This window comes from Dendroctonus ponderosae, unplaced genomic scaffold (genome assembly GCF_020466585.1).
Source record: "Dendroctonus ponderosae isolate FM_Combo_2020 unplaced genomic scaffold, Dpon_F_20191213v2 Dpon_F_20191213_23, whole genome shotgun sequence".
Lineage (NCBI taxonomy): Eukaryota > Metazoa > Arthropoda > Insecta > Coleoptera > Curculionidae > Dendroctonus > Dendroctonus ponderosae.
In genome coordinates this window covers 49248-72382 of record NW_026018438.1, presented here as the reverse complement: position 1 = coordinate 72382, position 23135 = coordinate 49248, and the positions used below count along the sequence as shown (strand labels likewise).

The 23135-nt window shown below is 32.7% G+C and overlaps 2 protein-coding genes across 2 annotated transcripts in view; both read right to left on the bottom strand.

Moving 5' to 3' along the window:
- Positions 1-3553: 3553 nt before the first annotated feature.
- LOC109535796 (homeobox protein aristaless) overlaps positions 3554-23135 on the bottom strand; it is a 46447-nt gene continuing 26865 nt past the window's right edge. Inside the window, exon 4 of the mRNA XM_019901800.2 lies at positions 3554-5445. Within this exon, the coding sequence (XP_019757359.1) occupies positions 4936-5445 (510 nt within the window). The 3' untranslated portion in view covers positions 3554-4935. The remainder of the gene's footprint in view (positions 5446-23135) is intronic.
- Positions 14296-15155, bottom strand: LOC125503681 (bombyxin B-9-like). Its single transcript, XM_048664411.1, has 2 exons — positions 14916-15155; positions 14296-14593 (listed from the first exon to the last, which is right to left on the bottom strand). Exons 1-2 carry the CDS (start codon positions 15073-15075, stop codon positions 14382-14384), a joined length of 372 nt encoding a protein of 123 aa, XP_048520368.1. The 5' UTR covers positions 15076-15155; the 3' UTR covers positions 14296-14381.

The window sequence follows — 23135 nt, the reverse complement described above, 5'->3', positions numbered from 1 at the left end:
GACTGGGTGGAGCCCAATGACAGCCTGATTACAGGGTAGTCTAGGCTCGGTCCAGCGGCCGTCAGTTTTTTAAATGTGCCATAAGTGGAACTTCGATTAACTTTTTTAATTCGTTTGGATATTGAATTTATTTGAATAATCCCATTTCAAATTGGATTGCAGTCGGATTTTATAAATATGCATGTACCTACCTACGTCTAATAGCTCAAATGGTGCAGCTAGTTTTTTATTTTTCTTCGTATCGATGCCGATCAACCGGTTCCAAGGCAATTTATTTTAAAGCTAATTCCTACTGACAACTGCAATTAAAGTCATTCTTTTCCAGAAGCCGTAAACTCAATACCTTGGTTTCTTAAGCTGTTGTATTTTTTTCACCTCAATTAATACTTACATTTTTTTATCCTTCTTTAGTCATCTTTGAAAATGGATTGGGCACATGCAACAGAAACGTCCCTTGGAAATGTGAATTCTCCGAACTCCGGGCAGGGAAACCAGATTTGTTCCTTCAAGGAAAACGACCCGCCAGGTTTCCAGATCTGAAGCCACTGGACCCAAATGGGCAATACTTAAATTTGATTTTTTATGTGGGAACCTTTTATATTTCCTAACTAATTTTTCACTTGAATTATGAAATTCTAGATACAATAATTCGGCGTTTTTTTGACTTAATATCAAGTTCTTTGCAGCTCTAGCAAGAAACGTCTTCATAAAGAGCCAATAAAACCGCAAAAATGCAAGATGGTTTTAGAGATTGCAAAATATCGGGAAATCAAACTCTCGGCATATAACTATTTTAAATTGCGCTCTGGATTTCCGGGAAAATTTGAAGGGTTTAGCGATTTTTGGAACCTCCGCGAAATGGAAAACCTCAGATTTCGTCTGTAGATTTAGCCAACTACACTAAAACAACCAATAGATCATGAAACCCCATTTTTTTAGGAGAATTAGGGTTTTGCTGCTCCGTCTTTCAGACTAATTCCCTAATGACACCGGTTTTGCTACATCATTTTACAACTGGTTTGAAATATTTTCAACTAATATCATATCCAGAAGTCTCAATTACTAACCGATATCATTTTTACTGACTCGCGCTTATAATTCACTAATAACTAGTTAGCCCGTTAAAAGATTGCCAGCCGGTTTTTTTCCTTTCGAAAGATGTATAATTTATCGACTTACTATACTTAACTAACAATTTTTGATTTAGGCGTACCTACTTCCATAAAATAGCGATCCCAATTAAAGGATGCCCTTATCATTTCAAGATCGGTTACCAGAATGGAACAGGCTCTACTATCGCCTTTAATTACAACCGTTTACGATTATAATTATTCTTATCTTAAATTAATATAATAATACGGTTAAAAAAGATGAAAAAGTGGTTTATGACAGCCTCATTTTTTTTTGAAACCTGCTCTATTTGAACTTGCTGATTTAATAGCTTGCTTCAGCTGGAGGATGTTAAAAGAAACTCTTTTAATTTCCTTTCTGCTTTATCCAAAACGATATCACTTCCACAAGAAATTAGAAAAAACATCCTGTTTTTACTTGCAAACAATTTTTTGGGAATTAGGATTTGATGAAGATCTTCAAAAGCCCTCAATTGTGATTTATTTTCTGAATCGACTTGAAAAAACTTGAATATTGAACAATAAAATTGTAAACCCATTTCGTAATATGTTCTTTCTGCAAAAGCAGCCCCATTTAAAAATTGGCTTAACTGAAATGACGATGTTCTTAAAGCGTACATTTCCTACAATAGACACTCAAAGATCTGAATTTGCGGTGTACCGTCAAAGAGATTTCAGAGAAGGTGTAAATTGAATCAACCATTGAAGTGTGCCTACTTTTCTGGAGTATTGCCTTTGAAAAATGATGTCGGTTTCTTTGTGGGATTTGGCAATGATTCCGAAAGGCACACGAAACCAGACGCCTGCTGTTTGACGAATACAAGTTTAGGAGCGTTTAATCATTTGATTGTAGGTTTTCAACATTGTGACTAAACCAATCATTGTGAGATTAATTATATGTTCCTGAACATTTGTATAGCTAATTTCGGCCCAGAGTTTGAACGAATCCACTTGGCTTCAGTTGAAACTTTGTTACAATGTATCTTTTTATTCAAATTAGAGTGGGCAGAATGTTGAGAAACTGTTTGACGAGCATAAAACATAAAAGTTTTGGTTTAAAATAAGTACAATATACTATATTATTAGTATAAAGTGAACCAGCAATATTATCAGCCAATTTATTTGAAGATTAGATTCTCTTTTTAGAATTTTCGTCTTCGATTATCATACTAAGTGTTTTCGAACACAGTTTTTCAAAAACCTTTTTATGCGTTTCACCCAAACTGGTAGCATAGCAAAAACTATTTTGAGCGTTTTGCTCAGGCTTAAACATCATGAGGATTTGAGTAATTTTTATGGACGGGGAATAAATCACTTATGACTGTAAGGCATTTTTCAGCTAGATCATGAAGAATTTTTTTGCACATTAAATCAAGGATAGTTGCTTTCTTTATATTAATTTCAGTTTCCTGCTATTTGCAACTTGTAGTGCAACAAATGCGGTGTAAATAGCAGATTTAATATGTCAGTTATTTCTTTAATTTCATCAGTTAATAAATGTAAATTTGAAGACATTTTGTATTATGTTGTGCGGTGGTATGTTTTAATTGAGGAAATATTTTCTGGTACTTTTCCTTCTTCTTTTTTATATCCACAGGCGTTATTTATTATTGCTTAAGTCTGCGATCACGCTGCATCCGTTCTAGAGCGCTGATGGCGAAGAATGGTTATTTCTTTGAAATTCTTTGACGATAGCAAGTTATTTGCATTTTTAGCCAAAGTATAATTTTATTAGATGTTGGCTTCTTACTGAATTTCAATGACAAAAATATTTATTTATGACGCATACCCCGAAATGGCTAAAAAATTTAGCATCATTTATTTAAAAAAATCCAGCAAACTTTTATAATCTACATGCTCCAGCACCTCAAACGCAAACAAAACGAAAAACGCAAATTTTCATTCGCTTCTATACTTCGATTTTTAATTTGCTTTCATTGGCTGAAAATTCTTTATCTTATGTCTCATTCAATTATATTTGCAAAACATTACCAATAAATAATTTTTAGTTTATTACATCGCAAAGCAATTTCACGTGAATAAACTTTTTTCAACCTACTAATCTATACGGAAGTGGAAAACGGTTTCAAGTCAAACTGAATACATTAAAAATAGAAAATAATTTGGCAACTCAAATGCTCTTTTTTCTAAGGCGCCTTTTCCCCATTTTATTTGCAAATTTTATCCTTATTTGATTGGACTTTTTTGCCTTTAACTTTGACCTTTAATGAAAAACAATTTTTACTCATTTGTTTCATGACTTTTTGAATAAATTTCGGTTCAAAAACAATTTTTATTAGGGTTTTATTACTATAACTGAGTTGTTTTACCATAAATCTGTGAAAATGCGTTTCAATAAAATTCTTCATATTTCTCGAAAATTAATGAAATAAGGATATTTTCAGGAAATAAAAACTTCAAAATCGGCAAAATAGGTTTATTTTCCATTATTTTTTAATTGCTAAAGCTAAAAAGGGGACGGATTCCTTTCCAACTCACAGTATTGCCCTTATGGTTACTAAATTATATCTTCTTAAGTTCTATTCATAAAAGTCTAATTACATTTACGATATTGTATAAAAAAATATATGTACAATTGGTGAAACTAGCTAGACTATATAAACAGATAATACTTTCAATCCATACAATTATTTAATTCTATTTACTCTATACAGAAAACGAAAAGTCTGAAATAAATACTACAGATTTGGCAAAATATAGTCGGCTAAATCCTAAAATATGTAAACGTCTTTCTTTGGATGTTGAAAGTTCCTAAATCTATCAACTTTTTGTTTAATAGAACCGAATTTTTCAAATTTAATTTTAGCGGATAACGTAGAAAATAATATTAGTTTAGACCATGCTCGTCACCGATTCAATGCATTATGGACGGTGTAAGTTTAATAAAATATAAAATCTTAAATTGTAGTGAACATTTTTAAATCGATTTAGTCTTTCAATATGTAATACACGAATATTTTTTCCATAAACATACAGATATTTTCGGAATATTAAACATTTATGAGAAAAATTCAATTGAGTGAGTCTTATTTTTACCGAATCGAATCTATTTCTCACTATGGCTGTTCTTCAACCGGAAACGGCTTTGTTTCCGCTGTTCGCCTAATCATTAGGGTAAAAAACGCAGAACGGCAGTTTCGATAAAACCAGTTTATGTTAAATAAAATAACAAACGGCAAAAAATCACCGGTCAAAATATCAAAATGTAAAAAAACACAAGTAAAATTTAAAAAAGCAGTAAAGGACAATTAAATTTTATGAACATTTCATTGATTAGTTATACGATCATGTCTATTGTCAAACACTTTAAAAGTTTATTAAAAAACTTTCAGTTATTTAACATATTTGACATTTAGAAAGTAAACTCGAAACCTTGAATCATTTTAGTGTTATTTTCATGGGTTTTTGAAAGTTTTGATTTGATGATTTTGCTTATATAGATTCATAGTTATATCATAGAAGTTATAAAAAAGCTAGAAATATAAATTAAATTTGACAAAAACCAACTGATTAAACTGATTGAATTTTCAGTTGATTTTACTTTCAATCTCCCTTTATGGCGAGGAATAGACCCGATTCTGCAAATCTCCAGTTCCTATCAACTGTTAGAAAATGTCCTTACAAAACATCTGTAAAATGTAAAAATATTGCTCACGATCTAAGCGATCCATATCATACAAAACCTTAGCAAAAGCATACAGCTTATCTCAAATAGTTTTAGAGGCGCAATCTGAGCGTTTATAAACAACAACTTTCAACTAATAACAGTCCATAGTAACTAAACCTAGCTAATTAAGTCATTGCTCTGTCGCATCATCTTCATCTTCATTTCGTGCTCTTTAGCTTTCATTCGCAGATTCACAATACTAGAGCTCCTCCTATCCATGTCCATATCGACTGGAGGAACAATGGTTGAGGTACCTGGCGATATAGGAGGAGACGCTGGAAACTCCTGTTTGGGCCTCTGGTTGGCCGAAATGTTAGCCAAAAGCGTCTGGAATGAGCTGGCTGGATAAAGGCCGACAGAAGGTTGCAAGAGTGGAGGCACTGCTCGATGGTAGGATGGCGCCGATGGAAGATATCCAGGAATAACATGGTGAGGATAACGGAAGGTGAGGGAGTCAAACGGTTTTCGCAATCCAAATGGCAAAGTGAAGGGATTGGGTAAGGATGAAGGAACTACGGACGGAGCTGAAGCGCTGGAACCTGGTGTAAGGTAAGGATTGTATGGATGAGCCTGTGGGCCTACTTTTTCCTGTTTCCGCCATTTGGCGCGACGGTTTTGGAACCAAACCTGGAACAAAAGAAGTGAATTTTAATTGACTGGGGTGGTTTTAGTTTCAGAGGGAACTGCAGCAAACACTGTTTCTATTTTTTCGTTGGAGCTTGGAATGTGGATCTAACTATGACCCTACATAACATATCCCGCTGACAATACTGAAAGTTTCATAAAAATCAATTATTCGAGATGTTCATATTTGGATGAAAAACCTGATTTGTTCACGACGACCATCCAAATTAGTTTGAACAAGAAACCGGCGCTTGAAAATATTTGCGTGCGAACAGGCAGACATTTTTCACAAAACAGTCATCAAATTCATGTGTACTTTGTTTAACATGTACACACGAAGAAAGATACTTTTACCAGAATTAAGAAAAAGAACCTTTTTAAGCAAAAAAATATATTCTTCCAAAAATTCGGGTCGTCGGTCTTGAATGCGCTGGAAATTTTTTGACTGAGAATATTTTGCTTGGAAAATGGAAAATTATACATTTTCTTGTTCAGATAAATCGTTGTCCGTTTACCCCAATAAATAAAGAAAAATAAGTTGGAAAAAAACATGGCTAACGAATGCTTTTACGTGGCATCTTCAGACGATTTAGCGAGTTCTTGGAGCGTAACCCAAGCTACCCAATGGATAATCGTATTCCTTGGAAAATTCTAAAGAGCGCCATTAAGGTCAGAATATTTTCTTTATATGAAAACTTGCAGAGTAAAATTATTTTTCCTTTATGCTGAGTTAATGTAGAACTTTTCCTGTCTGTGGCAAATTGGGTAAATCGAGCAGCAGCGGGATTTTTGAAGAAAATATACATTACAATTTGCTACTATTATAATACATATACATATTTAGAGCACTTATGCAATTGCAATATTTAAATTTTTAATTTTTCATCTATTTTTATATCATTTTCCCGTAATTTATATGAAACGTAGAAAATTTTGTATATATGTTCATAGTACAGTTTATATACAAACCGGATTTTAAAAAATTAAATGAATTACTTCAGTGTTTAAGTAGATACACTTTATGTATTGGTAAAAAAAGACGGTAATTTCCTTGGCATTCCTTAGGCACAATTAATTCATACACTTATATATTGCAGAAATAATTTCCACAACATGGTCGGATGTCGTTTACTACACGCAATGCGCTTCCAAGAAAAACTTCTTGCGCCTAATATTGATTACCGCAAGCGGTCTCCAATATTTTTCTGAAATATGTTGCACCGAAGTTTCCCGGTAAATAATTTAGACCGACAAAGGATTTTTAACATTCCAGCCTCATAATTAAAATAGATTAAGTAATTATGATCGTAATAATTGGCGTTGTGATTCCGATAATTGCATTAACAAGATATCTTGCCGATGTTGAGGCCGCTGTTAATATGGTGTCATTAAAACGTCCATTTCAGGTTACCAAGAAAAGGAAACTTACTATGTTTTTGTCATCTCGACGCACCATTTTTAACTTGATGATTTCATTAGTTCTATAACATGTGTAGGAATTGACTAAAGTGGTTGCCAGCCATAGACAATTTGCAATTTTACCCAGTCGTCCGTATCGAAAGTTCTACGTTTGGTTCGATAAAATCAATTAACTAAACTACTACTAACAAAAAAATTGATTTAATTTAAATTTATTGCTTCACATTTTTTGCTTTCATTTACTGCATATTCTACAGAAATGGTTTCCGGTCCATCACTGTTACCGGAAAATTATATTGAAATATACACCGTGAACAAAGCTAGCGATTTTGAAATAAGGCTGATGCTTACTTTTGACTATGATTTTTTACAATTTGCAGAATGTTTATAAGAGAATGTGATGAAATGAAATCTGATGAAAATGATTGTAAATACAAACCAGCTGCTGGTTTGTTATCGAACTACGTAAAGGATATATGTGAATGAGGCATGCAAAAATGTTTTAATCTGCAAAGGATTTCCAGTGAGAAACTATCTAAAAAGGTCGATTAATGACTGTCAGAAGATCATTAATTTACATTTGATTTTTTTGTTATCAACTACGTGTGAATATGCAAAAATTCGTAGGCTAATAATATATGCCGGGTGGTTGTTTCGTGTCCAATATTTCATAGGGCAATTCGTCAGGTATTTTTAAGATAAAAAGTACATGTAGGCTTGGGTCCGCAAGGTCTAACTAACTTATACTCTGAGGTTAACAAGCAACTTAAAATTTTGACTGTTTGTAGACGAAACTTGAGTCTGCAAGTACGGACAATTTCAATAAAACTGCCCTAAATTGACGGGAATCAGTGCCTTAAAATGAATGTTTTCATAAATCACTAATCATGCTGCTTAACAATAAATGATTAAGCTAACAAATGAGAAGAGAAGAAAACTCGGAAAAATAGAACGGCAGAATAAAGATATGAAAATTAAATGTGTAATAAAGAGATTTGATTCAACGGATTCGAAAGTAATCCAAACTAACGCAAGCTAAATATATCAAAGTGAAGAAACAAAGGAGAAAACAAATAACAGTTTATTTATATATATAAATTACATTTTTTAAGCAACTACAAGGGAGGCAGGTTTACACTTTGTGAAAGAGAATGCGTAATTCGAATTTTTATCAGCAGAGTTTCTGTTGAAAATGTTAAATGTGCATAACATTGTGGAAGCAGAGTCTGGTATGATGGATTTTCGACAAGAAATTAAATCTTAGGCTTTAGGTTTATTGGATGTAAGAAGACTTTAATGAGTAAAACAGAATTTTGAAATATTCTTTTATTAAAACGAATATAGGTCCATTTCTGTTTCATTGGCGTTAGGCCCAGCGCGCCTATGAAATGCAGTAAACGCGTAATTTATTGTCAGCTTAGTGAGAACACATTTGATTTCATTTCACTGATTTGTGAATCAGTGTGTCGTTGTGATTATTTTGCTCCCTTTGTTTCAAACTGCAGACTATATAAGGCAAAAAAAATTAGAATAATTCTGAGCAACATTTATTTGTATGTAATCTTTACATCCATGCATTGCAGCACGCAATCATAAATAATCCACGAACTTAACTATCAGATTCGTAGCAGTAATAACCTCTTTATTACATTGAGTGGTGTCAGACGAATAAATTTAATAAGGAGAAATAATAGCAAGATAGGGATTGGAAAGCTAATTACAGGTAGTACCACTACTGGTTAACGCCAGGAGCGTGAGTGGGCACATTTCTTTCAGATGTATTATATCCCATCTTAATCGAATACAGTCAACGATACCACTGATGGCATCGATAACAATTAATTGGCTGCCGATTACCCAGCGTTATTGAGATTGGAGTGATTGCCGGTTTCCAAGCCATTATACTTTTATCTCATGAGCATTAACAGTCTTATTTAGTCAATGATATTGCTGTTTTTGTGGATCAGCACTTTATTCTGGAACCCGGCGGGGGTTCCTTTATTTTGATCGGACAATATACCCAACTGCGGCTTAATCGACTGCTAAAAGGCCAGATTATCTTATTAGTCGATGATTATCTCTCAATCCGACCAAACATATTTCGGATTGTGTTTCATGCTTTTTTCTACTCATATTTACAACTGCTTTAATTGGACAGTATAAACAAACGAAACTGACTAGGGGAGACTGAGAATGAATGAAGCTGCAAGGTCTTGAAGTGTCCAAACTTTTAGACAAGAAACAATGTCTTTCTTAGAACTTCAATTCCTCACAATGTTTGCCACTTTTATCAGATCGTATATAAACTTCTTTAATTTGTGTCTGCACTTGCTTTGCAAGTCGTTACAATTGATGGATAAAAACAGTTAAAAAAATTAGTGCTATTTGAGAAAGTTTTACCAAATAAGAAATATGGTTTAATAATAATTATTTTGCCTTCAGTTTCTCCTTATTTAGATTCGTTCAGGTCAGAGATAGAAAATAGAAGCTGAAATCTCGAACTTCCAAGTAAAGGATGAATCATCGGAAGGGCTTATTATTTAATCATGTTTATTCTGTTGATCGGTGCAGAAAATGGATGATGGGGCGCCAGCTTGCAAAAAGCTGGTACGAATGAGCTCTAATCTTTAGTTCTTTTAGCTTGACTGAGTTCAGTTTTCCGAAAAGCAACTGAAGTTTAATGGATTTTGTTTCTATTTCTCTCTTTTTGCCCATTTTGAGCGCACTCTTTTTTACTGGACACACAACTCTGAATTTGTAGAGATTTTTTTGTTTCGGCGGAAATAAAAATCTATGAGATTCAGATCAGGCGTACAGGAAGGCGTGGGCTCTCACCATGAATAAAAACAGGCTCTTTACTAAATTAAATTAGCAAACTCTTTTTTTTGGGTATGTTGATACTGTAATTATTTTGTTGTTTTTTTTTTTAATTTAACAAAGTGAATTTGTGAACAATTTTGGGCAAAGCAGATATATTGCACTTAAGGAGAAACATATTTCTACCAAAGTCATAATAACAGTTAACTAAAATAGCATCCAGCAACAATAAGCAAGTAGAAATAAACGATAACGAAATTAAAAAATTGTTGATAATGCTTTAGATCTGAGACTATATGGGTTATTTCTTAGGATCCTTAGTACTTCAAAAATTTTTCACATAAAAAATTTATTTTAATTTTCGGTTTTTATAAGTAATTTTTGAAATAATGTCGATATTTGTATGAAACTTAGTATTTTCTGGCTTCATAATATAATACATTTAAATTTAATCTTTGTGTTGCAATTTCTTGCTCTATTTTCAAAGGTCACGTTTTTGTGCATGCTTGTACAACAATTGTTAGCAAGGAAATCAATTCCACTATTTTTACTTAAAATATTGGAAATGCAAAAGCTTCTATAAACGCTCACTCTTTCTCTCATAAGAGTTAAAAACTCATATAGTAAAACATTTAGGTAAAAATTTATTGTTCTAATTACGAAAAGCCACCAGATGTAAATTGACTAAGTTACAATTCATCTTGTAGCATGTTTGCTACAAAACTCTATGCATATTTCACTCGATCCAACGTTAATTTCGAAACGGTCAAAAGGAGGCATTTATCAATCATAATAACTACATGATTAATGAAATACGTTTGGTACAAAAGAAGTGTTAAGACCCATTTTATAGCGTTGCTGCGTTTAGTTTTGATTTATGTACGTGGCATTAAGGTGGATAAATAATGATGTTACTTGGCAAGCAAATAATTTTCCTCATATAGCTACTTAATGTTCTAGGTTGATGGAATTAAGCTATATTAAAAAAAAACCGCATTATACCGGGTGGTGTAAAATTCATCAAACAAGGAGGAAATTGGTTCTTGTTCGGCCAATGTCACGTGGATTAACTGCAGAACACCCTTTTCTTGAGCAAAATTACACCTTTCTGTTGTTATTAAATAAGCAAAATGAATAAGGTTTTTATTGAAGGTCGGATAATTAATTAATGTGCACCTATTGGCTCAAAAAAGCGTTCTATATTGAATTGTTCCCCGATAATAAGTCACTTACACCGTTTAGATAGCTATTTGGAACGCGATTGTGGCAAATATGCTGGTGTAAAAATGACGGCCAATTACGTTCGAAACATAATCCCATTGTCCATTCAATCGTAATGGCTGTTCCCAAAGAAGCACTAAAATTCCTAAGCCTTTAATTGCTTATGAAATAAACATTTCATAAGAGCTACAATTTAATAATAAATAATAACATGTTTCCAAACCCGCATTAAACACTTTATGGGCTCACCTGGTCGTTTTTAATCATTCATTTCCTTTATTTTAAAAAAATTGTAAATTGTTAATTAGCGGCCGTTATTATCATAAACGATGTACTCGCTTTAAATACGTTAATAAGAATATTCAATACGGACATAATTAGCGATATGAAAACTAATTAATTCAGTGTGTAGTTAATGGATCCTGTAAGAATGTATACCTAGTCCGATTATTGCGATAATTTAGTCAAATACCTTTAGCTCTTGTTTTAGAGCGTTAATATAAAAAAAATGATGAGTATATTGAACCAGACAAATGAGTTTTGCCTATTGAAACTGTGAGTTAATTATGAGAATTTAGAGAGAAGTGGGAATTCTAATGCTTCGATAAATTTACTACTTTAACTTTTGTTCTGTTTTAATTATGTATTCCTTATCCAGCTTTGATATGCCAGCAATTCGTTATCGGGAGACCATTAAAAAATGGTTGCGTTCTAAGTATCAAAAAAAATGCGGTAATGAGAGTGTTTATCGCGTGCGCAATTATACGAGAAATTAAGGCAACTAAAAATAAATAATATCACAGATAAATGGAAAAATTAATATTCAATTGGCTGCAACCGGTGGTCGTTTACGAAATACCCATATAAATTGTTCAAAATTGCGTAGTTCTACTGGAAATTCTATTAGGACACAAAATCTTTAAATTTCTGGTGTCTTATAGATTAAAGGAAAATTTACTGTTTGCACTTTTTATGCAAATAAATTATTGATTTCATTCAATGTTTTTCAGTCATTAATATTACAGTTCGGACTACAAATCATTTTTTGTTTAATTTTGCATTTCATCTGGAAAGTTAAATTATGCTTCTTTAACTTACACAGTAGGTATACATTTAAGATAGTAAGTGACGAACCAATTATTTCAGCGCTTTCTTTCCACACATTTTTTTACTGTAATAAAATTTTATTGAACGAGATATGGTCAATTTTTAAGGCGATATTCTGATTCTTCAACATTGAGCATACCAAATTTGAAGCTGGGTAGAAAGTATTGGAGATACAAAATTTGAAACTTGCTTAAAAGATAGTACTTGAATCGATCTATCGAAAAGGGCTTTATTTGCCAAATTTCTTTGCATACTCAAATTCAATGCAAATGCTGAAAAACCTGAATTTTATTTTCAAGCAAAAACAAAAAATTCCAAACTTATTACAGTCTGCTGAAACGGATTGATGTTTCCATCCTTTAAACAGATATTTTGTAACCAATTTTGAAAACAATTTTTGTTTTGGAAAAGTTGTTGGGTCTCTTTAAGGAGCGAGGACACTTAAGTAAATTTTCTTAGGATAAAAAAACGCTTGAAATTTTAATTTGCAGGATAAAGTAATACATTTGAAGACCAGGAGGGCAAAACCATGCGACTTACTTTTAAGCAAAATGTTTAGCTTGTATTTCACAATATGAGTTCCAAAAAGCTAAATAATTGACGGATATTATATTTTTAATCATTTCTAAAAACTAGATAATTACTGCTGCTGGAAAATGGGTTATAGTTTTGGAGCCTTGCTTGCATTCTTCTCTCGTTTGAATTGTTTTTTTTTATTTACATAAAAAAACATCACTTCTGCAGTTTTGCTTTTTCTTCTACTTCTCGTTTCTTTTCCGATTTGTTTTCAAGATCTTCGATTTGAGCTTTGAACAGGTCGCACAGTGCCCTTCGCGGGTACTCAAGCCCAATGTTAAACTTTCAGTTAAATATATTTCTAAATTTATCGTATGTATGAAACAGGATTTTTAGGGTTTTTTGATTTACACATCGGCTAACTTCGTAATATTTTGCGCTTCGGGGAGGCATATTTTCTTTCCCTTCTTCAGAGAGTAGTGAGACTTGCACCCTGCAGGGAATCTAATAGACTCAATCACTTTTGTTGTTTTTTCCTTAGGGACTGCGTACTTTCAGATTCTATGTTTTTTTCTTTCAAAGGCTTCAAAGGCTAATTTTTATATTATGTTTTGAACGCGACTTTTTGGCATTTCTGTGGATTGTAGCAAATGCATTCATACACACTTGCATATTATTAGGTTACTCCTCTGAAGGCAACGAACTGGATACGCATAAGAAACATTGTGTAAAATTTCAACTTTTTTGAGTTAAAAAACATCAATCGTAATTCGGTATATTCATTTTCATTTGAAAATTCTTGGTTTTCCTTTATTGCAAATCGCAGTGAAAATGTTTGCACTTAGAGTCCAGACGAAACTCATGTGTGGTAGCACTTAAAACTTTCATAACACCACTAATTCGGCCAGTTTTCTTCTTTTTCTCTGCAGAAAACTTTACCGCCGAGTCAAAGTCTGTACTAGAACCTAGATTTTCAATTATTAAATTGAAAAAAATTGAACAAGCATTATGTGTAATTTAAAAAGAAAGACGAGCCACGACAGGCGGCGACTCACAAAACACTCTCGACTCGACTTATCCAAATGCGAATAGCTTAATCAACTGCGACCATGCGATGCATTTTTAAATCCTTTCCAGACCCTTAAAAAGACAAACTTCTCAATTACAACTTCCCTTATGTGTTGGGCCAACACCAATCAGTTGTTGCTGTCTATTTCAGTCCGGTATCTCCAAAATTATGGCGACGTGTATTATAGAAAAGTACCGATTTGTTACGTCGCCTACATAAAACCCATCAAAAAAAAACATTCAAGATAGCTTTAAGCTCCTGTTGATATTCCTCAATTTTTTATTCAATGTATCTCCGCTCTAATGGACGTGAAGATTACATTTGCAAAATGTTTGCCTGTCGAATGGTTCACTTTCCTTTACACCTGAACGTTAATGGCCACATAAATGCTATAAAGGGCCGGCTTTTCCAATCCGATCCGTTGAGACAGTAAAATGCGGGTTACCAACTTCGAAAAATGTTTAACTACTTGCTTGCGGCATCATATAAAATTTACTTGGCAATTAATTGAAGCTCCGCCATTGAGCGCATTGAATTATTATCGTGCTAATTAAAATCCCTAGTTGTTTTGCAAACTTTGTAGGTTCAATTAGAAAGCTTGAACCTTGGCTAGATCTGACATCTTCACGCTTGATTTAAATTAGCTGCTGTCTTCTTGTCCTTGGGTAATTCACTAGCGAAAACCGAAAAAAAAACAACTGTTGTGCCATTTTGCAAATTTATCTTATTTAAATGTATATATCTACACAAATCGTACATTTACTATAAGTAGACGGGATTGAACGGCAGATTATTTTCCGCAATATTGAAGAAGTTGCTCGTTGGTGCAGGCTTTGTAGCAGCACTCATCAACCACGCCAGGATCCCTGGTGGTTCTGCTGAAGAAAGGAGGAAATATTCTTTTGTTGAAATACGATAGACCAATATCGGTACTATCTTCCGACAGGCGGTTTCCGTTTTCAATTTCCTGGTATTTTCTCGGGAAGTTCATTACATCGAAAACTAAAAAAATGAGGCTCGATGTTTATCCCTGAATAAGATGGTGATCTGAGGTGTTGATGAAGATGCAAGTCAGTGAGTGAGTGAATGGCAATATAACAAATTTGTTTTTTTCAAGAGCAGAATAGTTCAAGTGAAACTGTTGATTTTTAATAAAGTTTCGGATAAATTACTAATGAAGGACTACAATGTGAATTTGAATGTGTCTCAAATTGGAGAAAATCTGCTTGGGTTCACTAAGTATTGGAAAATTGCCTTTTTGAATAGCACTTGAACAAACAACAACAGATAATAGGGAATAGCAACTAATAGATACAATTCTTACCAATTTTTTTCGAAGGTGATCCAAAAATTCCGTTACACAAACTATGCAACAACGATACGAGATTATCTCCACAATGTCGGCGAGCCCTTGGAGAAAGTTGAGATTCTGTGTTAGTTACATAGAAAACTAACAAAAAAGCCAAACACCAAGCAAGCTTCATGTTCAGTCGTGTAGTTGGGAAACACTTAGGAGTTGCTATCGAACCAAAAGTCGCAGAATTGATAACTCAGTGCTGTTTAAACGGCTTTATATATTGGAAAATAATGATGAATATTAATGAAAACTGTTCATTGGACAAAATCGCTAACGACATTTCTAAAATTGAGCCCACTAGAAGAAATTAATTATGCTCAAGGTGGCTACAAGGAGAGATGTTGTGTGGAGACACTTAAAACTATTGATTTACGCAAATTTTACAAGAAATCACACATAGAGATAATGATAGAAGTTTGGAAATCGCTTATTTTACGCATGCTAGACGAAAACAGGTTCTATTGATCAACAAGATATGGAAAAATTCACACTGCTTTTTGAAGAATTGTAATAAAAATATTTCTACTATTATCAAACATAATCTATTTTTCTTATTAAGGCGGTATGATGTTGAGTAGCAAAAATCTAGACCGATATTCCAGAATGGAAGGAAGTTTCTTCAAAAGTGCAAAAAAATCTATCTTGCTCACATACATTTGAGTGGTTCAGACGTCAAAGGGTTCAAATGCAGTTTTTATATCAAAACGGGTTGGTTAATTAAGTGAATAATCTCATGGCCAAAAGCTGTAATTATTTGGTGGTAAATGCATTTTGCTATTGCCTCGCTATATTTTACATTTTTTTTTAATGTTTACAGAACTTTTGAAACCAACTTTCATGTTGATTATCTCACAACAATTACAAACGCTTTTAAACACTTGCACAGCTGGTTTCCTCAAATGTTTTGTCACAATCTGCATAGTATTTTAAATTGTCTCTACTTATAGAGCACGCTTACGAAACCGATCGTTTTCTAATAGAAGGTGTACGTTCAATGATTCGGTAGTTTTTGTATATCTTAGTTTTAGCATTACTAAGAGCTACACTATTTATTTTATAATTCAATTGGAAGCTTGTAATATTGTCTAAGAGCCACTATCATCTGGCATGTAAATGCAAGTAAATTCAACAATTTAAAAAAATTATTTGTGAAGAATTTGTAAGGACAAATTTACGTCAAAGCACTGGAGGTGCTTGGTACTGGCAGCGTCTTTGCTCACATTTGCTGCAAAGTCCAACAATAGAACCATGAGACTATTTTCGCTGCATTTGAATGAGCGGCCGCTTTAATATCTCAACATCAACAAGTAGATAATTATAAGAAACCATTAATATTCCCTACTTAAAATATGCAATTTTTAATTAAAACAACAAATTATTTGTTTATGCAATTTCGTTTCCAGTATTAATTGAAATATGTCGAGAATTAATTAATGTTGGTTTCATTAGGAGTAGTTTCGTGCTAATTGGAATTCGTTTGGTGATATTAAGGCATTTTATTATTTATTGGTAATTTAGTTATTAAATGTTCCATTTTTTATTTACATTGTGCTGGGTTGTTGGAGTGGGGGTGAGTTGGCTCAGCTCGAACCATTAAACTATTCTGGTTGATTTGAAATGTCAATTAAATAGAATGGAGGTAACTTTTCCATAGTAATGAAAACTTAATTAAATTAAAATTTCGAACGACCATTAAATATTTTCGGCTACAAAAGAAGCCGCGTAAATTTGAAACAATATGTGAGTTTGTATTTAATAGGCGCTCTGGGTTCTCAGCCAGCAGGACACCATTGAACTAATTTTGGACGCGGCAGGGAGCCTTTCCTTCGGCCCGCCTCTGTTGTTAAATGTGGGGTCGGTATAATCACAGATTTGTCATGTTTACACTAAAGACGTTTGGATATTTAGAACTCACCATCATTAAATTTAATTAATAACTTTTCGAAAAAACGACTCTCGAAAAGAGCGTTCTCATGATTGGGTATGCATGCATTCGTCCACCAGCAACTTCATCGTTAAGTTTAATAAGATCGCATTTTCATCGTGGGCTTTTTGTTTTAGGCAAACTGACTGATGATTTATTTTGCAATTGGCTGCCGGAATATAACGATTTACAGGAATGAAATCTGATATGGTCGTAAAATCAGGAGGAATAAGCTATTTGTTTTTCAATTTAAAATGTTCGGGCTGTTTTATTATAGAGTTTCAAATGCATCAAAATCTGCAAATATGTATGTAAAATTTCGTCAATGCCATTTTAAATTGCAAATTAGTCATTGATTTCATTACCAGCTGGTAACATTGAATTAACTAGATAACACACTTGCTATTTTTGCTTCCTCATTTCCAGCGCATTTTCAATAGAGAATTATTTTGACTGAAACATTTTAAATATATTAAGAACGTGGTACGGTTTTTCTCCAGCTTCAAGCTGTATCTAAAATATGTAAAATATGTAAATATCTAAAATGTTGACTAATTTGAAAAGTAGCGATTGAATCATTGAACCGAAATCAGATTCCAGAAAAAGGGTGTTTCGATGGCTTCTTTTCAAATAGATCGATATTTTCAAACGATACCGATTTTTTTAAACCTGCGGATTCTAGCTGATAAATTTACTTCGGATTCGAATTTTTCAAAGTTTCAAATTTGTATATTAATTTTTTTATAATTATAATTATACCTTCCAATTTTCAATAGAGAATGCTTTTGACTGAAATATTATAAATTCCAATGCCAAAACATTATTTTTTTCGAATCTGATTTCGGTTTAATGTTTCAATACCTACTTTTGAAATGAATGAAGATTTCAGATATAAATATATATATATAAATTTGAATTTTTCTCGCGCATTTTCAAAAGAGAATTATTTTGAGTGAAAAATTGTAAATATATTGAGAACGTGGTGCGGTTTGCAATGCAATTAAAATTGGCTGTTGGAAAAAATTGTTGTCCTCTAAACTCCTTTGAAAAGTAGCCATTTAAACACTAAACCAAGTAAAATATTTTTGTCAAATTTGACTTCGGTTTTATGTCTTGAAATAAGTCAATATGTCAGATAGACAGCATTTTTTAAAGCGCAGATTTATAATTTTCTTCTTGAAATAGAATAAAAGCGCATTATTCCTAATTTCTTTTGAAGCTTTCAGTCAAAATTTCTCAATGTTTGCTAAAAATGTAATGGTAAAATTCGAATCTGAGCTATATTTCTCAGATTAAAATTAATATTTGCAGTTCAGAGACAAAATTTGGGGATAAAACGGCACATTTGGCCCAATTCTCATATAGTAAAATCACCAAGATTAAAATTATTAGTCAACTTTTAACACCTTGAACTTGATGGACTGTTTGAAAAGCAATTTCGAATGAAGTAGATTTGTTGAGTTTGACGTAAATTTGTTTACAAAGTCAGGTTTTCTAAATTGTTGGGAACAAAGTAAAATTGTCCAGTTTATAAACAAAATTTGGAGTTTACAATTTCATTCTAATATATTCAGAGTTTAATACAGAAATTCTGTTCGAAGGTGTTCATAAGAGCGGATTTAAGTTGAAATTTGAAGCAAAAGAGCTAAAATAGATCAATTGGATCTTTTATACTGGGTTTTCATACAAAAATCATCGATTTTATAGATTTATTCAATTTCGCTAACAATGTGGCATTTCTAATCGCATAAAAATATTAGGAAAAAAATCGCAAAAACTAAAAACTGGAAACTTGATCACTTGCCTTAAAGTTTATCATCATTATCCCCTTTCCAAATATAAAAATTATTTATTTATATAATATTTACCTTTATTTTGTATAAAGGTAATTTCAAGGTTTTGTATAACCCTGAAACTAGACTTTAATGGCAGAACCGGAGTAAAAGTATGAAAATATGCAAGCCAGCCGTCTTACTTATTTTCTTATTATTCCTGTTGGCATCATTACACCGATTTTATTAAAAGATAGCAGGGATTTCGGATCAATGTCTGATTATTGAAGCTGGCTCGTTTGCATAAGCCAATTAAATCGTTCATATTTATATAAATTTTTTAACTCGTTCGTTATTTATGAGGATTATTAATCAAACGCCAAATTATCTTTTCAAACAGCCTTTAAACCATCAGGAAATTAATGAAAGGAAAAATTGAAATTTTGTATATTTCCCTCAAATCATCTAATTACGGTCGAGATGGTACTATTAAGGCAGGTAGATGGATCTTTTTATAATTTATCGCTTTAAGCCAGAACCATTGTGAGTTTTATAAATGAAGAATACAGCCATGAAATTTAGCAATCAGTGGAAAATAAAGTGTTCTATAACTTATTAAAATGATCTTTTATTGGGTTTTACTGACACAAAGAAATGAAAAGCTGCCAGCTTATATACGAGAATGATGACTAGGCCGTATCGGTGGTCAAATTGAGCTATTCTCCAACCGTTTTCATATTGTTTACAGAGTAAATTACCTGTCCTGATTTTGCTTGGTTGCGGTGGACAATAATGCCATTAGAATGAATATTGTTATTGAGTTTATTAGCAAGTTGCAGTGCAAGCAAGTTGCATGTATTTCTAGGCTAACCAGAACAAAGTGGCATGTAATGAAAAGCAATTAAGTGATGATGCTTTTATGTGTTGCTGTTCATGGGAATATGCAAAGACGCGTTATTGTGTAGTCAATCAGCATCAGAAATCAACTTAAGGTTATTCGGTTTGGATTTGATGAATTTAGAGTACTGATTAATCCGACTTCGTTTCGCTTTCCAGATCATAATATTGCCTTCACAGCTTCACAGTCATTCGAAGTCATTAGATGAAGACATTTTTACCACAGAAGGTTCAATTAGTATAAAAGCGAACAGAGGACAATCGTTTGATTTTTTAAATGCTTAGGTAAATTCATTAGGGAATAACAGTTTAGAAATTGCGGGAATAAAATTTGTCATCATTCTCATACTAATTTGAACATGATAAAGAATTGGTTCTAGTTAAATTTGTTATTTATAATGCACTTCATTTTAACACTGAAATTTCTGCTTTCTATTTTGATTTCTGTTGAATTTTTTGGTTGGTTATTTCTAGTCTCAAAATACGGAAACGTGCAACTAAAGTCTGAAACTAACTATTAAAAAAATTCTTACTTGGAGCCCGAATTTCGATTACAAATTTGGTTTCAGGAAATTCGAATTTATGCTGAGAAGTGTGACTCTAAACCGGAGAGAAATTTCAAAGAAAATTACGATTGAAACTTTCGCCCAATTTTAATCAAAGTAAAGATTAAACGGTCTTAATTAAGAACGTTTAAATTTTAAACTCGAAAAACGAAAAGCAAATTTTAACATCAAAATCAAAGTCGTGGGTTGAATTTTAAACTTGACATGTGGGCTTTAAACGCAACTGTTTGAATTTGAATTTTTGAATTTTTTGCCCATAAATTTTAATATCGAAATTTTGAAAAAATTAAATACAAGAAGGAAAAGGTATAAGAAGAAAAATATCCTGAAACTAGAAAACTCAAATTTCCAAAATTTTAACAAACAACTTATTTAATTTCGGCATTTTCCTTTTTTCTTGCCTTTAACATTAAGTCTGCAAATTTTTATTCTGATATAAAAAATTTCCGATTCACTACTCAACCGATTTTCCTAAATAAGTGTTGATTGAAAATGGAACATTTTAAGTTATACATCTGAAGATTAACTTTGAGCTGAAAATTTAGGCTCTACTTTAGCGAAATTTAGTGTTTGACCTCAAGACAAAACGGCTTCAACGAAGCCTTTTAAACAAAGAAACCGAGTTTAGTGAGCTCAATTTGGATTTTAAACAGACTAAAAATTAAGATTCTGAAGTTTCAGTTTTAAACTGTAAATTTTATAGCGACAATTTCATATCTTTGATGAACGAAAATTTTGCTTTTAACTTTTGCAGAATATTTGGTAAAAATATAACTGGTTTTATCAAATCTTTGATCTGAGGTAAGCCAGTTTTATAAATGCCCTTTCAAGCTCAACTTAAATTCAATTCCCAATTTCAGTTGACTTTAAGCTTTTAATTAGCTGAATGTAGATTGACCATTGTAAAATGCGACTAGAAATTGATATTCTGAAATTTCACCTTTAAATTTAAAAGTTTATTGGACAATTCTATATGTTTGCAGAACTGAAATTCCGCACTTTCAACTTTCAATTATGTTTTTCTTATCCCGTGTTTTGATACTTTTCTGCTTATTTGAAAGATGCAAGCGTTATTCTGAAATCTTTGATCTCGAGGCGAGACGGTTTTATAAATGTACTTTCAAGCTCAACTTTAACTTTCAATTTCAGTCTTTTCAAGGAACCAAACAGATTTCATTGTCAAACAGCCATTTGCGGAAAATTGAATTTTTAGGAGAAAATTTTCACTTTTGCTCCACTGCCCTGATTGTCGAATTCAATCAATATAAGTTTTAACTGAATGCTTGAGCTTTAAACTTTCAACTAAAAAATCTTTGAAAACTTCAGTTTCAAAGCAAATTGCTTGTTGCCTGTAAAGTGAAAATGCTAAAATTATCTGTTTGTCTCGTTTAAGGTATTGGTGTTAGGTACGAGTTACTTCCCCAGGAGTATTGCTTAAGATTGAGAATCGCCGCCAAATCAACGAATGGAACAAAGACGTTTCAAACGACATCCTAATTGGTCGTTCTCAGGCCTTTTTTCTCTAATAATTGCAGCATTGAGGCAAAAACCTTGATTACAACTATAGAAAAGTAACCGACGAGTCTGAAAAATAACGAAAAGTACCTAAAGCTGATTGAGCTGCTGCTCATCCGCATTCTTTCAAGGATGATCCCGACTCGGCTAACCTTCACAAACTACAATTCTTGCGAAATGGAGACATATAATTTATTTAATTAAACCTAATCGCTCAAGTCCGTGACTGTACTCGGTGTTCGAAAAAAAACATCTCTCAAATGACTTGCTTCCTCTAGCGGTGTGTCATTTCAACACAACAGGTGTTTACGGGTTTTTACTTTCAGAAAATTGGGACTTGGGGTGGACATAATAATTTTACATCTTGATTAAAAAATAATGAAGGGATACGTACGTTGTGTGGCGCATTTAAGTGATCGCCGTAAATACTGTAAACATTGATAATCCAATCAAACGGCAACGGTTTTAACGGGACCTGGAAAATGTTTTCTGAGCCGCAATGAGCCAATTTACCAAAATATTAAATCGTGGTGCAGTAAATTGAAGCCTAATTATAATGCCATTATGGCGTTAAAGCTGTAAACAAAATTACAATCATTTACCAAACGAAGAACCACATGCAAACCGAATTATCCGAACGACATAAACGTCTGCTGAAAGTCAGTTGAAAATGCGGTTTATTCTGATATGGCCAGATTAACTTCAATTTTTCCTTATTAATTTCAATTAGATTATTTTATTCCCCATTATGTAATAAGCTATAAATAARCAAGMAATCAAAATTCACCAGTTWCAAGCAAAATCGTAACTCTTTTAACGAAGGAATTCCGAATTTTTAATTTAAGTTCCTTTTAGGAAAATATCTTGTTTTTACTTATGCAACTGTACTTAGATCTTTGATATTTAATTGCTTTTGGTAAATTAACTGCTTGTATTCTTGAACACAAATTTCACTGAGCACTCCACTCATTACTAGTCATTCTGCACACTTTAAAGTCTGCTGCTGTTCCCAACAAGAATCATCTGGAATTTTACAGTTACGCTCATTTTTTTAAAACCTTAATTGTTTTTTAAATCGGGCATTTTACATTCAACTAAATTGGCACCACACAAACAAATTACGGCCTACTAAAACAATAATCAAGCGGCTAAATAACCGGCTAATTTATTTCCCTAATTTTTTCGTTGCGTGTGCCATTACCGGAAGGTTCATTAAATAATCCGAAAGGCGTTATTTCTGGCCGGCCTTTCAACATCTTTTTCGTATCTGAAAATGGCCTGAGTGAATTGTAATTATAGTTTGAAAGAGGAAATCGGAAGATATCAATGGGTGAACTTTAAACTGAAATAATCGAGCAAAGGCTTCAATTAGAGAATTGGCTAAATTCGCGATGAGCAGAAAAACTGAAGTGGCAAAATTTTCTGCTTTGAGGGTTAATGAAGGACCACAACAACGGAAGTGAATTAGAGCAAAGTCTATGTTTATTTCTCTTTATTATTTATTTGTTCAGTT